The sequence below is a fragment of the Martes martes genome (assembly GCF_963455335.1).
Source record: "Martes martes genome assembly, chromosome: 8".
Taxonomy (NCBI): domain Eukaryota; kingdom Metazoa; phylum Chordata; class Mammalia; order Carnivora; family Mustelidae; genus Martes; species Martes martes.
In genome coordinates this window covers 66469983-66487323 of record NC_137895.1, presented here as the reverse complement: position 1 = coordinate 66487323, position 17341 = coordinate 66469983, and the positions used below count along the sequence as shown (strand labels likewise).

Here is a 17341-nt window from a genome sequence, read left to right as displayed (position 1 = left end):
GATATTTAATTACTAATAGTTCCTTTTTTAAATTTGAATTTTCAGTTGTCTTATGTGGATTCCATGATAGTCTTATTGCCAGTCAAAAATACATCTAGCAAAAAAAAATAAAAAATACATCTAGCTTTGTACTAAATTGGTTCTGGAAAGTCATGTAACAAACTTCTGAGTTGGGTAATTTCACACTCAGAGTTCATTTTTAAAGAGTTCATTTTTGAAGTAAGGAGTTCATGTTAAAGTAAGAAGTTCAGGGGCAGTGGGGTGGCTCAGTTGGTTAAGCGTCTGTTTTCAGCTCAGGTCATGATCCCAAGATCCTGGGATTGAGCCCCATGTTAGGCTCCCTGCTCTGTGGGGATCCTGCTTTTCCCTTTCTCTCTATCTCAAATAATAAAATCTTTTTTTTAAAAAAAGTTCATTTTTAAAGCAGACCTTATCGCAGATATATCTGATGAAAATGAGGAGTCCTTTTGCAGCTCCATCATCACCATTTAATCCGTTTGGTCTGTGAGTTCCTTATGATGCGTGGAATACATGGAATACACGTATATTTCCAGGTGATAGTAAAGAACTCTTGAATGATGTTTGTAATGTTGTGTACTCTTTCCTGCGTTCAGCAGTGATTTTGTCTTGTGTACCAGGTACAGTGCTAGGTATTGCTCAGACTATGAAAGTGAAAGAGCTCTGCCTTTAGGTACCTTTATTTTTGGAGAGAACCAGTAGTTATAATGTAGTCTGTTTCACTCAGTAACGGAGGTAGGAACACGGTGCTGTGAGAGCCACCGATGAGCATTAATTCTCCCTGGAAGCTTCACAAGAACTGGTGACTGGTTCTGGAAGATAAATAGGAAGATGCCGTAGAGCAGTGGGTAAAGGACTCTGGCCTTGTGGATGTAGAGAGCCTGCAGAAGTTGGGTGTGGCTGGGGTGTAAGGTTGATAGGGCAGAGGTAAGGAGTTGAGACGAGGAAAACAAGTCAGAGCCAGGTTGTGAACAGGTTGTATGGCTTATTTACAGAGTGTAAAATTGTATCCAGAGGGCAAAATTGAGCCGAGATAGCATTTTACTAGTTGTTTCAAAAAGGTACCCCTTTCTATATATATTTATGGGGCGCCTGGGTGGCTCAGTGGGTTAAGCCTCTGCCTTCGGCTCAGGTCATGATCTTGGGGTCCTGGGATCGAGCCCCGCGTCGGGCTCTCTGCTCGGCGGAGAGCCTGCTTCCCCCTCTCTCTCTGCCTGCCTCTCCGCCTACTTGTGACCTCTCTCTGCCAAATAAATAAAATCCTTAAAAAAAAAAAAAGGTACCCCTTTCACTTTTCTAATGTTTATGAAATAGTAAACCATCCGTATAGCAAATGTCAGGTGTGCTTTCATTAAAATGAACCGTTTATTGATTGATGGGTGAATGTTCACTGGTTGCCTATCGCTTGCTTGGTGTTGTTGCATATGGGGATTAATATATAAGGAGGAGGACTTTGTCTTTTCCATCGAGGAACACTAGTAGAAACAAGGTTTAGTAGTAAATATTACAAAAGTATTGTTGTATAGTTTACTATTTAATTTTTAATTTTTTCTATTTATTGTATATCCTTCAAGACTTCAGTTGATACCTGCTTTGAGCCTATTTTTTATGATATAATTGATGTATAATATTATATTTGTTTCAGGTGGTAAAGTGTAATGCTTCTATAACATATATGTTATGAAATTATCACATTATGTCTAGTTAACATTCATCCATTCATCACTGCATATAGTTACAAATGTTTTTTTCTTGTGATGAGAACTTTTGAAATTTACTCTTAGTAACTTTCAAATATACAGTACAGTATGATTAACTATAGTCACCATGGTGTACATGACATCCCCATGATTTGCTTTCTAACTGGAAGTTTGTACCTTTTAACCATCTTCACTCACTTTGCTTAACCCTAGCCTCTGGCAGCCACCAGTTTGTTCTGTTTCTATGCGTTGAGGTTTTTTAGATTCCACACATAAATGAGATCATATGTTATATATCTTTCTCTGACTTTTTTTTTCACTTAGCTTAATGCCTTCAAGAGCCATTCATGTTGTCACAGATGGCAGGAGTTCCTTTTTATGGCTGAATAATAGTCCATAGTGTATATGTATGTATGCTTGCATACATACACACTTAACTCTTTATCCATCTATCCATCAGTGGACACTTAAGATTGTTTCCATGTCTTGGCTATTGTAAATAATGGTGCAGTGAACTTGAGGGTGCAGGTATTTTTTCAGGTTAATGTTCCTTTTCTTTGGATGTATACCCAGAAGTGGAATTGCTTGATCTTATGATAGTTATATTTTTAATTTCTTGAGGAACTTCTGTACTGTTTTCCACAGTGGCTGTACCAATTTACATTCCCACCAACAGTGCACAGAGTTCTGATTTCTCCATATCCTTATCAATACTTGTTATTTCTTGTCTTTTTTAGAATAACCATTGTAACAGGTGTGAAGTGTTCTTTCATTGTCCTTTTGATTTGCATTTCACTGATGACTGTTGTGGAATGTCTTTGGAAAAGTGGATATTCAGATCTTCTCATTTTCAAATTGTTTTTCTGCTTGAGTTGTTATGAGTTCTTTATATATTTTGGATATTAATTCAACAGATGAATTTGAGCCTCTTATTCTTTTTTTTTTTTTTTTTTTTTTTTTGAGCCTCTTATTCTTTGCGTAACTCCTACTTCATATAAATAGCAAGTTATACTGTCTCATCTATATTGGTTAATAGGGCCCTTGACCACAGACAGTTGTGCCATGTATGATTGGAAACAGTTGACTATTTCCCATGTATGTTTTTGTTATTCCATGTATGTTTTGTCTTTCTGACTAATCATAAGGTCCTCATTAGCATATATCCAATCTTACTGTATTTTGTTCTTCATAGTATCTAGGTCAGTGCTATATAAGAGCACTGAATGTTTAATAACAGTTGTCCATTCTTTTAGATTTCCATAGACTTTTTTTTTTTAAGATTTTATTTATTTATTTGACAGGCAGAGATCAGAAGTAGGCAGAGAAGCAGGCAGAGAGAGAGAGGAGGAAGCAGGCTCCCTGCGGAGCAGAGAGCCCAATGTGGGGCTCGATCCCAGGACCCTGGGATCATGACCTGAGCCGAAGGCAGAGGCTTTAACCCACTGAGCCACCCAGGTGCCCGATTTCCATAGCCTTTTGAAGTAGAAGTCTTCAAAAGTAAGGTGACAAAGTATAAAACTCCCTTTTTAGTAAAAATGTAGCATACTTGTTAGATGTTAGCAATAATTAGCTTACTGGTATAGATTAATGATCTATTGATAAAATTATTAATAATCAGCAATCATAATTGTGACCAGTTTATAAGAAATATCTTTGCAACAGTTTGAGGTACTTAATTTTCATGGATGTATGATTTATGTGTAGATTAGGTTTGCTTTTCATTTGATTATGTTTTCTCAAATACTTAAAAAGTATTCTTAATTCTTTATTGTTTTGGAAGTTTTCCACAAACATTTGCTTCTATGAGTTTATTTCCTGACGCTAATTTATATTTGACAATGTTAGTATCCTCTGTATTCTAGAAAATAATGGCTGTATTCTAGAAAAATTATGGCTGCTCTAATAGGGTACATCTCTTCAATGTGAAATGTACTTATGCATAAACTTCTATGTAATCTAATTATGCACAAACTAATATTACAGTGTTTATTAAAGAAAAAAATAACTAAACACATTAATTGGATTACCGTGATGAGTCTGAGCATTTGTAGTAGACCAATAACAATAAAGAGTGCTTACTTGCTACCTTTTCCTTGATTCCAGGCAAATAGCACATCTGGCCTTTATTTAATTTATTTTTATTTTTATTATTGTTATTATTATTTTTAGAGAGGGAGCAGAGAGGAGAGAAAGAATCTTAAGCAGGCTCCAAATCCAGCACCAAGCCAGATGTGGGGCTTGGTATCACAGTCCTGAGATCATGACCTGAGCCAAAATCAAGAGTCCTACACTTAACTGACTGAGCCACCTAGGCTCCCCTTGGCTTTCGTTTAAAAGAAATTTTTAGTCTTGCTCCAAGAGTCACCTGTGTCTCTTTCTTTTTTACCTCTGCTTTCCAAATGATCACCCTGGATAAAAATAAAAAGGAAACCAAAAAGGGAATAAGGAGTGAGAGAGGAGCTCCATTTTTTTTTTTAAGATTTTATTTATTTATTTGACAGAGAGAGAGAGTGAGAGATAGAGCATGATGAACAGGGGAGAGAGGGAGAAGCAGTCTCCCACTGAGTAGGGAGCCCCATGCCAGGCTCCATACCAGGACCCTGGGATCATGACTTGAGCCGAAGGCAGATGCTTATCTGATTGAGCTGCCCAGGTGCTCTGAGGAGCTCCATTTTTAAAAAGTGCTTTAAAATGGTGTCTTTTTTTCTGAACACAGTAGTGTTTAGTGAGTCCATCCATTTTAAATTAGTACTGACTTTGAAGATCAGGAATCAGATTTATCTGTTACAACCTCTTCATGATATAAATTGAGAAATTAAGATTTAGAGAGATACGTACTTTTTCTCAAGGTTACAGAGTTTGTTAGCTGAGGGACTTGAGACTTGAACTGCAGCTTCAAAGTTCATATTCTTCCCATGGTATCATATTTAGTGTTATTCAACTTTGACTTCCAGATTACGAAATAAGAGATGAAATCAAATATGCACTTCAGCTGCTAGCTTACTGTGTTCTCAAACTGAACAATTGACAGTTGAAAATTTATTTCCGGGGTGCCTGGGTGGCTCAGTTGGTTAAGCTTCTGGCTTCAGCTCAGGTCATGATCCCAGTGTCCTGGGATGGAAAGCCCTCTATTAGGCTCCCTGCTCAGGGAGGAGCCTGCTTTTCCTTCTCCCTTGGCCTCTCCCCCTGCTTGTGCTCTGTCTCTCAAATAAATGAAATCTTTTTAAAAAAAGAAAAAAGAAGGAAAATTTATCCCCGTAACCTGTTTTCAGCTAGGGGTTGCATTAGACTCACCTGGGAAGCTTTTTTTAAACTACAGATCCATGAACTCTACATAATTAAAATCTCTAGTGGTGAACTTAGGAAGGTTTCATTTTAAAGTCTCCACAGGGGAGTCTGATGTAAGTTCTGATTGTGAATAATTTCCCCAATCTTTGAGTCTTCTTAATAAAAAAACTACACAGAAGGCTGGTATATCTCTTTTAAGATGGTTTTTGTATATGTATCTAGTATCAGTTGGTTGAGTGACTGCCTTCAGCTCAGGTCATGATCCTGGAGTCCCAGGATCGAGTCCCGCATTGGGCTCCCAGCTCCGCAGGGAGACTGCTTCTCCCTCTGACCTTCTACCCTCTCATGCTCTCTCTTACTTGCTCTCTCTCTCAAATAAATAAATAAGATCATTTTAAAAAAAAAGAAGAAAGGCAAAAAAATTTGTCTGTGATACAGACTTTTTTGACTTGATGTGTTAGGCAGTAGGCAGCTGTTCTATATTCTTGGATGATGGTACAATGAAGGTGACACTTATCTTTGCTGTCAGGGAAAACATCATATTACATCCTTTAAAACTATTTTCTCTTCTTGTTCCCTACTGCTACCACCCTGAGTCTTCATCATCTTTTAACTATAGTAGCCTTATTGATTTTCCCATCCCATCTATCTTCTGGATTGCTGTTAAAGTAATTGTTTGTAAAAAGCAAGTCTATTGTGTCATATTCCTTTATAAAGTCCTTCAGTGAGTGGTTCTCTATTACCCGGGATAAAATCTGAACTATTTAGCCTGTCTGTTCACAACAGTTTGCCACCTCATTACCACTTCTCAGGAAATATAAGCTATGTATTCTGTATCTCAGCCGTAATGAACATAATGTATTCTTTTATAACTTTACATATACTGTTCTTTCTGCTTATGATCCCTTTTTCAAATTGATCAGCCTTGCCGATTCATACGAATCTTTTAATACACTTCAGATGTAGCCTGTCCTAGAAGTTATCTGTGCATCCTTTCTCCCTCCTCCTGTTAGCATTCTTCTTATTGCTTCTATGGTAATTGTCCATATACATGTCTGACTGACCCTGTTAGTCTGTGAGATTACTGAGGGGAAGGACGTATCTTTCATTTATTGTTGTATTCCCAAGCCCGAGTACAATGTCTGGCAAAATAGCATTTAGTAAATTTTTCAAAAACCAGTCTGAATTAAATTGAGTTCCTTGACATATTCAGTTAAACATTTGGCCATGGTAACTGAAAGAATTGGCAGTAGTCTTTCTTTTTTTTTTTTTTTTAAATCCATTTTGGATATTTACCTCTTCTTATTTTTTATGATTTTCAAATAACTTGAATTTTTTTCTAATGGTTAAACTGTTTTTTCCTCATGTAGCACAATGCCTTACTTATAGTCATGAGAAGTGGAATATTACTGTGATTCATGTTCTAGGCAAAGGGAGCTGTAAATAAGATGGTAGAAGGTGACAACTTTGTGTGTTCAGTGGAACAGCTATTTCTTTGCCTTCTGTTACATCAGAATACACAGACCAATGCATGGAATGCAGTGTTTTTCTTTGTATTGAATTTATGCTTACAAGAGGACAAAAAGGTGATAGATTCAATTAAATTATTCTTTTGTTCTTTATATTCTTTTTTACAGTGTCTCTGTGTTCCTTGGAATATGTTGTTCTACCACTAAAAATCAATATGATTTGGCAAATTATTTAATGGGTCTGGGCTTCAGTTTTTGGTCTGTAAAGCAGATAGTAATAGTACTACCTCATAGGGTTGTTGTGGAAGTTAAGTGAATTAATGTATGTAAGGTGCTGACATACGTAGTAAGTATTCTAAAATAAGTATTCTAATAGCTATACTCATCCCATGCTGCTTTCCTCACCTTGGCCTCCATTCAGTTCCGTGAATATACTGAGCTCTTTGCTATCTCCAGGTCTTTGTGGATGCTCTTTTCTCTGCTGGGATCTCAGTCTTCCATTTGATTGGCTCCTACTCAACTCCAGGTTTCCTACTAGACTGGCAATTGCACGACAGCACAGTGCATGCCTGGCAGGGTAGTTGTGCAATAAATATTTATTGAGCAAATGAATAATTGAGGCATTTGTAGAAAGGAGAACAGATCATGTGGAATGGCATGTTGCTTCCTCTAGGGTTGTAGTCAGAGCAGGTTTTCTCGTTGTAGGCAGGGAAGAAAAAAGAGAGCCCAGATATGTGTATATGTATTATATACACACTCATACAAATTAAATGCTAAAATTGTAAATGTTTAGTGGTTGAAGTATTAAAATAGGAGTCTCTAGGTTAATCAAACTCTGCCTAAATGGTGATCAATTTAAGCTTGGTGTATTTTTAATTGCCACCCAGTAATTTGAAGATGACATTATCTATACTTTAAAATTAATACATTGCAGCTACACTTCAAAAGAAGAAACTCTTGGGGCGCCTGGGTGGCTCAGTTGGTTAAACATCTCCCTTCAGCTCAGATCATGATCCTGGAGTCCTTGGATCAAGCCCTGCATTGGGTTCCCTGCTCAGCCAGTAGTCTGCTTCTCCCCCTGCCCCTTACCCCACTCATGCTTTCTATCTCTTTTGCTCTCTCTCTTGCTGTCTTTCAAATAAATAAATAAAATCTTTGGTGGGGTGGTGGGGAGAGACTGGTTGATGGGTATGTGAGAGTTTACATAGTGCTATTCTCTTTTGTATGTGTTTAAAATTTTCCGTAATAGACTCCGTAAAATCATAAAAACAAAATGTATTTAGCCTCATAGAAAATGATTAACTTAGGGGTGCCTGGGTGGTTCAGTCGATTGAGTGTTGGACTCTTGATTTTTGGCTCAGGTCATGATCTCAGGGTCATAGGATCGAGCCCCCAGTTGGGCTCCATGCACAGCACTCAGTTGGCTTGTCCCTCTTCCTCTGCTCCTCCCCCTGCTAGCAAGTGCCCTCTCTCTCTGAAAAAAGAAAGAAAGAATTAGAAAAAAAAAGAAAATAATTAGCTTATAAATTGGATTTTGGGGGCGCCTGGGTGGCTCAGTGGGTGAAAGCCTCTGCCTTCTGCTTAGGTCATGATCTCAGGGTCCTGGGATCGAGCCCTGCATCGGGCTCCTTGCTCACCGGGGAGCCTGCTTCTCTCTCTGCCTGCGTCTCTGCGTGCTTGTGATCTCTGTCTGTAAAATAAATAAATAAAATCTTTTAAAAAATTGGATTTTGTTCCACTACATTATTATTGTATTTGAATAATGAGGAATTTTTGGATTTTTTTCTGTTTTTTATTTCATCAGCAGATGCCTAATACGAACAAGCATAGGTACCCTTTTTCTAAAATACTTGGATATGAAAACATTCATTTTTAGCCAGGGTACCAAGAGACATCCTGCTTCTCCCAGTACTGCCTAGCACATGGTAGGTTCTCAGGAAATGTTTTTTGAAAGAGTATGCAGGAGCAGTCACAGACCGAAAGGGAGCTTTGTCTGTTGAGCTCTTTCCCTGCAATTTATTTGTTGAGGAAATCTTGGGCTCTTGTTTGCTGTGGGCTTTCCCATCATTTGAATTCTGCTGATTGTATCACCATACTGTAATTTTTTAAGTTGATAGTTGAATCTAGAGCTTCATCAGATTCTATTTTGATTTTTTTAAAACTACTGTGTAATTAGTATTGTGCTCTTACATCAGGAAGTCTATGGTATCGGATTATTTTTGTGAAATTTAACACTATTAGTTCTTTAAGTTTGAAGTTATAGAAAAATTGTTTTAGATGGTGAAAATTATAGGCTTTTAAATAAACTTTTTTAAGAAAATTGATCCAGACTAAATTTCCCAAAATTTGTTATTGCAAACTTAAAAAATAAGTTTTTATTTTTATTTGTATAAGACATTATCTTATTCCATTTAGGTTGCTATAACACAATACCACAGACTGGTCTGTTTATAAACAAAAGAAATTTATTTCTTGTTTTTCTGAAGGCTGAGATATCTAAGATCAAGGCATTGGCAGATTGGGTGTCTAGTGAGGGCTCACTTCCTGTTTCATAAACAGCTGTCGTCTTGCTGTGTCCTCACATGGCAGAAGGGGCAAGGGCTTTCTCTGGAAGCTCTTTCATAAGGGTGTTAATCTCATTCATGAGGGCTCTACCTCATGACCTATGCATCTCCCAAAGACCCCACCTCCAATGCCACCACTTTGGGAGTTCCATTCCAACGAGAATTGAGGGTGGGCGGCGGGGGAGACCCAAGCATTCAGTCTATAAGAAATATGTTAAGAGTTATCCTCCAAAGATTTGTTGGAACTTGTTAAGTAGAATCATTGGGAATCTTGGAGTTATGTCATAAAATATAAAAAGATTTCAGAATCTCATAGTTACAATCCCATAGTACAGATCTGATATATATAACAATGTAGTTTTGTGTTGGTCTGTTTTTGTATTCATTAATTCTGACTTCTGGTCTATCTAGACTGTTATTAATCCCATCCAATAATTTATTAATTTTAGATGTTGTGTTTTTCAATTCCAGGTGTTCATTTAATTGCTTTTTCTTTATGGATACCAATTCTGTGTTGAAACTTTTCATTATTTAAGTCATATTGGTTATCTTTTCCTCTTTTTTCTTTAACATATTTTTTTTGAGTTACTGTCCTTGTCTGCTAATTTCATTATCTGGATCATCTGGAGTTCTGCTATTGTTTGTTTCCCCTTGGTTATTAATTACATTTTTCTTCTTTTCAAATGTTTCAAATGCCTAGGAACTTTCTTGCATGCTAGACGTTATGTATAAAAGACTCATAGATGTTCCAGCTGCTGTCATTCATCAGAATGAATTTCCTCTTTTTTTCTCTTAGGCAGAGAGGTTCAGGGATTTATCATTTTAGTCCAGTCATGATTTAGCTACACCAGGGCTGGGCTGCAGTTTTTTTTAAGATTTAGTCCAGCTCTTCCTTAGGCATAGCCTTCGATTGGGAACTTGGTTAATCAACTTCTATATCTGCTGTAGAGTCATTTGTACTCTTCAGAAGTTTTGAGCTTAGCTTGGTAACCTCTAACCTTGAAGCAGAATCTGGCAGATGTTTTAAAAGGGTGATTGGGGTGGGGGGCACCTGGGTGGCTCAGTGGGTTAAAGCCTCTGCCTTCAGCTCAGGTCATGATCCCAGGGTCCTGGGATCGAGCCCCGAATCAGGCTTTCTGCTCAGCAGGGAGTCTGCTTCCCCTTCTCTCTCTCTGCCTACCTCTCTGCCTACTTGTGATCTCTGTCAAATAAATAAATAATATCTTTTAAAAAAAAGGGTGATTGGTTGTGCATTTAAAACATACTTCCTCCTTCTAGTGGGACTTTGTCTCCTAAACACTCTGAAATTATGGGGGATTTTACTGTGCTTTTTAGAGGCATGATTCTGATTCCCCAACTTCTCCATAAGTAACCCCAGAACTAAAACCAGTCATGTTTGGGATTCTTCAGTTCCAGTCTGTTTTACAGAGCCCTTTGTAACAGCTCAAATTTCATGTATTTCTCTCTACCCAAGTAGAATCCTGCATGTGCCAAGTGCCAGTCTTGTACAGAATTGGAAAATGCCCTCAGGAAAGAAAATAGTTAAGGATTTTCAGAAGGATCCTCCTCACATCCTTGCAGCCTGGAATTCACATTCATCTAGTCATCACTGATTCTGTAACTCTCTGATATGTTTTTTTTTTTTAAGATTTTAAAATTTATTTTAGAGAAAGAGTGAGAGCGGGGGAGGGGCAGGAGAGGGATTCCCAAGCAGACTCCCTGCTGAGGAGGAAGCCCTACTGGGGGCTCCATCCCAGGACCCTAAGATCATGACCTGAGTTGAAATCAAGAGTTGGGTGTTTAACTGACTGAGTCACCCAGGTGCCCCAAGGATTTTATATTTATACCTCTCAGGAATGAAAAATATTCTAAAGTGACAAGTATTATTGACAGTATTACTGCTTTTATATCATTGACAAAGATTAAGATGTTTTAGAATAGCTTCTTAATATATCATTTATAGAATAGCATCTCTTTTAGTTAGTTCTGGTCTCTCTTCACTGACAAGCTCTATTTGGTTGATACTCATCTGTGAAAACTTACACATTAATGACTAGAAAAGATTTCCCTCAAAAAGTAAATATATTGATAATAATTAGCTTTTACTTTTCCTGCTTGAAAAACAGAGACATTCTAAAGATGTTGTAAAGATATTTTCTTACATTTAACATAGGACTTCAAAAAAGTAAATTTCTTTTTCTTGACAAGAATGCTATTTTGTGTGTGTGTGTCTGTGTCTGTGTTTTCTAATCTACATCTGATTAGACATAAAATGCCTATACCCAAAGGAGACTGCAGGAAAACTGGAGATAACTTAGTGAGAATAGGCAATTAACTGGGAAAATTTAATCAGCGATAGCGTTTATCAAGAAGACACGAAGTTACAAGAATCACGGAAAACATTACCTTTATATCAGTGATAAGAAATAAAGACCTCTTGTTTCTTTAACTATTTTATCTAAACATTATAAAAATAATGATACAATTTTGTGAGTGGGAATAACTGCAGAACATTCAAACAATTTGGTATGTGTTTATATTTACACTGAAAGTTTCTATTTATTGTTTGATGGGGGTAGTGATGCCCTTGACATAGAAACATATTTTGTAGGTAGACTAACAAGGATTTGAATCCCACTCTCTTTCATTCATCTTAATAAGCTATGTTGTTATTAGTAGCAAGCATTTATTTAGTGTTTACTCTGAGCCAGATGCTCTAAGTACATGGATATTCCTTACCTATTTTATTTTATTTTATTTTTATTCCTTACCTCTTTTAATTCACAGAACAGCCCTTGGAATCACTTCTTCTATAACACAAGTCTGTCACAGTAGTAAGTGATGAAGCTAGGATGTAAACTGAGTTCCATAAAACACCAAAGCCCATACTAAATATTGTGTCATACCACCTCCCTGTGCAATCCTGAGCAGATCACACACATACACACCCTAATTCTGTAACCCCCAAAGCTTTGGAAATTGCTAGTTTTTTCATAACTTATTTGATGGCAAAATGAGACTTGAATGGATGAAAAGCATTCATAGCCTTTGTTTATCCCATTTAGTTTGACTGCATACACGTTGCTGCAAAAATGGTGATGTATTTGATTTAGGGTGTCCTGTGGTCGATCTCTGGAAATGTTACAAAATATATGGTGTATGCACTGTATTAATTTTCTAAAATACAAAAAATTCTGAAATCTGAAACATTCCCAGGTGGCTGTGGCCCCTATTTAACTTCCATAATACTTAATTTTCTTTCTGTAGAGATGTTAACATCGGACCCAGTAGGTTTTAATAAGAATTATATGAAATAATTAATGTATGTAAGCATTTAAGGTCCGTGGCATATAAGTATTTAATTTATTGGTATTGTTACTATCATTATCTTGGAATTTATATTCAGCTGTGCAGAGTTTGGGTCCAAAAATTATTAGAATTGTTGAAAACATGAGTTTTGTTTAGCTTGCAGCTGAAGTCTAACACTGCTTTGTGTCTGTGTAGGATTAGTAGGAAACTATGCCTTCTACACATTGTAGTCACTTTCACTTACCACTGGCTATTTAACACAGTATGATTTTCTCCTGTAAATGTTTGTTATCCCTTAGTGCAATATTTCGTAACCTTTTTTGTGTCGCTGCACACACAGAAAAGTCTTTACTGAGATCAATGAAGGAAGAGGGTGCTTGTGCTCTGCTGCTCCAGGCTCACCTGGCCACCTGAGGGCCAAGGGAATCAATAGCATGGCACACCCGTAACGCTTTGACAAAGCAGCCTAGAATTGTGTACACCAAACGTAAGCGGAAGATAAATGAAATGATGGAGATTACAGTGAATTTACTTTTCTTACCTCTTTAAGTATCTATTTCAGAGTAAGTGAAAAAAATCCACATAAACCTAGGTGAAAGTTATAATTTTTTAAATTGTTCATCTCTTAATTGCTTCTCTTAATTGTCTTCTAGAAGTCAAGAATGAAGTAGATTAGGATTTTTTTTAAAGAAGTATGAGGTAGATTGACTATTTTACGCACTGCTTTATATAATGTATTTGTTAGAATCTTAAGGATACTCATTTGTAAGTTAGAATTATGAAGAAACTATGACACTGTTTCAGCATTTAAAGCACTTCTAAGAGTAGATAGGACCAAAGATACATTTAATTTAGGGCATTTGTTTTTTTTAAGGGGCTGGCATTTATTTCTTCCCCAAATATTACAGTAAAAAGTAGGTAGGGTAGGATGATTTTGTCAGTTTTCTTTTTAATGTAAAATTCAGAGTTTGGCTGTTAGAAGTTATTTGCACAGGCTTGTAGGCACAGGACACAAGAAGTTGTTTCACATTATTCACCTACCCCACCCCTTTGCCAAGCCTCTGGGGTGAATCACAGCCAGATTAAAAAAGGAGTATAGAGTTAATTCTCAACCAGATAATATGTTTCTAGAACGTTAGTTGAGATGTTTTCCTCAGCCATAAATTCAAGATAGGGAGATGGGGCAAACAGTATATAGGGAGTTGTGAATATAGCCCCTTTGGCTAAGGAATTTGAGGGTCAGGGAGACACTCCACATCCTATTGGTTTATCTTGAAGGAAAGGTTATTTAGTTTGAAGGATTTAAACAGGATTTCTTTTTTCTTGTGGTTCTTTGTGGTGGAGACTCTTTCCTGGCCTTCAGTTAACCCAAATGGGGTTAGCTGAGTCCATGGCATATCCAGGGGCCTATTTGCAGTTGGTGGGGCTCCTCTTTACCCTTTGAGGGACGCATTTCCTGTGCCTTTTCTCTTCTCTTTTTTTTTTTTTTTAAGATTTTTAAAAAATTTTATTTATTTGACAGACAGAGATCACAAGTAGGCAGAGAGGCAGATAGAGAGAGAGAGAGAGGAGGAAGCAGGCTCCCTGCTGAGCAGAGAGCCCCATGCGGGGCTTGATCCCAGGACCCCGGGGTCATGACCTGAGCCGAAGGCAGAGGCTTTAACCCACTGGGCCACCTAGGTGCCCCTCTTGTGCTTTTTCTCTTTTCATGGACTCTAATAGTGAGGTTGGGGACAGGAGGGAGGCAGAAGTGGAAACCATCTCCTTGGTACTCACTTAATTCTGAACAGACTTGGAGCTCTGTCTGCTCAAGTTGGGGTCTTTTTCAAGAGGAGTTTTCAGAGATAAAATATTTTTGACAGCCTTACAAATCTGTCTTTCTTTTAATACTTCAGAAATGTTATAATTTGCGGGGTTTACCACCTTCAAAAGTTTTAAGAATATTGGATGATTGTATAATAGCATATAGCTCAGAATATGTTATGTGTTAGTTTGGAAAGAATGCGGCTGGCATTCAGCACTTCATTGAACCAGGGATTATTATTTATCAGCTGTGTTCCTTGATTATTCACAGAATGTTACATCTTCATCTAAATCATAAATATGAATTATATTACTATAAAACCTAACAATGTTCCCTAAGATAGCATAGTAGTAACTTTTGTAAGAAAAAACATGTTAGTGGGGAGCCCGGGTGGCTTAGTTGTTAAGCGTCTGCCTTCAGCTCAGATCATGATCCCAGAGTCCTGGGATTGAGCCCCGTATTGGGCTCCCTGCTCCGAGGGAAGCCTGCTTTTCCCTCTCCCGCTCCCCCCTGCTTCTGTTCCCTCTCTCACTGTGTCTGTCTCTGTCAAATAAATAAATAAAATCTTAAAAAAAAAAAAAAAAAAGAAAAGAGAAAACAAGTAGTAACAAATATTGTTTCCCTTAGAGGAACAGAAAATAAAGATAATAACAATTATTATCCAGAATATATGAAGTCATTAGGACTAAAAATCATGTATTACACACGTATTTTATATTTTTTATTTTATTGTAATAATTGGTATTCCTTGTCATCCCCACAGGCATGTTACAAAGATAAATACAGTCTTTTTTCAACTCTTTATTATTAACCTCAGAAATGTGAAGTGTTGATGTGTTAAGAGTTTAGGGATTAGAAAGCTGCAAAAAATGAGTTTTCTGTATCTTTTGGGAAATAGTGTTACTTTGTGAATGGAATTTGCAAGCCAGATAAATTCTGTAGAATTAGTGAGTGGTAATGGAGTAGTCACATCATAGTGTGTGGGGTCCTGAAACAGTTGGCGCAGGTGGATAGCAGTGCTGTACAGGAGGGAAATCAAAGTTCACATACAAAGTATCCACAGGGACTCTCCACATTTTGCAGATGCTCTTTCCCTAAAACAAAAATAAAACTTTGTTTTTGGATAGTATTTCTCAGATTTCAGAACTCATTTTTTCCTTTCAGAAAACTGAAGAATGGGAGAAAGATAAGACGGAAGCAGACATGGAAGAGTATGTATGGAACAATAGCTCCTCTGAAAAAAATATTCTGGAAACACTTCTTCAAATGAAAGCTGCTGAGAAAAATCTGGAAGTAAATAAAGAAGAGCTCCTTGCTACAAAAGAAGTTGAAGAGTACAAAAAGTCTGTTGTTAGTCTTAAGAATGAAGGGGACAATGAAAATACCCTTTCTCAGTACAAAGAATCAGTGAAGAAACTATTAAATCTAATGTGATTTATTTTTAAAAATCTCCTTGATTTAATTTTATGATAGATCTGTAATCATTATCTCACTTTATATAAATTTGAAAATGCTAAAAAAAAAAAAAACCCATTGGTACACATTTCAGATTTTTTAAATTAGTTTCAGAGGTAGAATTTAGTGATTCATCAGTTGCATGTAACATACCCAGTGCTCATTCCATCAGTTTCCCTCCTTAATGCCCTTCCCCCAGTTACCTCATCGCCCCACCCACCTCCCCTTCAGCAACCCTCAGTGTGTTTCCTAGAGTTCAGTGTCTCTTACAGTTTGCCTTTCTGTCAATTTTCATCTTATTTTATTTTTCCTTACCTTCCCCTGTGTTCATCTCTTTTATTTCTTAAATTCCACATATGAATGAAATCATATGGTATTTGTCTTTCTCTGACTGACTTATTTGCTTAGCATAATACTCTAATTCCATCCACGATGTTGAAAATGATAAGATTTTATTCTTTTTGAATAAAATTACTACTGTGTATATATACCTCATCTTCATCCATTCATCTGTCAGTGGACATCTGGACACTTTCCATATTTTGGCTCTGGTGGACGTTGCTGCTATAAACATTGGGGTGAGATGCCCCTTTGGATCACTGCATTTGTATTTTTGGGGTAAATACCCAGTAATGCAGTTGCTGGTTCATAGGGTAGCTCTGTTTTTAACTTTCTGAGGAACCTCCAAACTGTTTTCCAGAGAGGCTGCACCAGTTTGCATTCCTACTAACAGTGTAAGAGGGTTCCCCTTTCTCCGCATCTTCACAAACATCTGTTGTTCCTGACTTGTTAATTTTAGCCATTTTGACTGGTGTGAGGTGGTATCTCATTGTGGTTTTGATTTGTATTTCCCTGATGCTGTGTCTGTTAGCCATTTGTATGTCTTCTTTGGGGTAATGTCTGTTGGCATCTTCTGCCTATTTCTTGACTGGATTTTTTGCTTTTTGGGTGTTGAGTTTAATAAGTTTCTTTATAGATTTTGGATACTGGCCCTTTATCTGATAAGACATTTGCAAATATATTCTCCCATTCCATAGGTTGCCTTTTAGTTTTGTCAGCTGTGTGCTGTGCAAAAGCTTTTTATCTTGATGAAATCTCAATAGTACATTTTTGCTTTTGTTTCCCTTGTCTTTGGAGACATATCTAGCAAAAGTTGTTGCAGCTGAGGTCAGGTTGCTGCCTATATTTTCTTCTAGGATTTTGACAGATTCCTATCTCACGTTTTGGTCTTTCATCCATTTTGAGTCTATTTTTGTGATGGTGTAAGGAAATGGTCCAGTTTCATTCTTCTGCATGTGGCTGTCTAATTTTCTCAGCACCATTTGTTGAAGAGACTGTCTTCTTTGCATTGGGCATTCTTTCCTGCTTTGTTGAAGATTAGTTGACCGTAGAGTTGAGGGTCCATATCTGCTCTCTATTCTGTTCCATTGATCTATGTGTCTGTTTTTGTGCCAGTACCATGCTGTCTTGCTGATTACAGCTTTGTAATAGAGCTTTAAGTCCAGAATTGTGATGCCTCCAGCTTTGGTTTTCTTTTTTCAGAATTACTTGGGTATTCGGGGTCTTTTCTGGCTTCACACAAATTTTAGAATTATTTGTTCCAGCTTTGTGAAATATCTTGATGGTATTTTGATAGGGATTGCATTGAATGTGTAGATTGCTGTAGGTAGCATCGACATTTTAACAATATGTGTTCTTCCAATCCATGAGCATGGAATGTTTTTCCATTTCTTT

At 37.1% G+C, this 17341-nt stretch overlaps 1 protein-coding gene across 2 annotated transcripts in view; it reads left to right on the top strand.

Annotated features, from left to right (window-relative positions):
- Positions 1-15600, top strand: part of MRPS35 (mitochondrial ribosomal protein S35) — a 46129-nt gene extending 30529 nt beyond the window's left edge. For both annotated transcript variants that reach the window (XM_080812371.1, XM_080812372.1), the window contains exon 8: positions 15317-15600. In XM_080812371.1, the coding sequence (XP_080668497.1) occupies positions 15317-15586 (270 nt within the window). In that variant the 3' untranslated portion in view covers positions 15587-15600. The remainder of the gene's footprint in view (positions 1-15316) is intronic.
- The last annotated feature ends 1741 nt before the right edge of the window (positions 15601-17341 follow it).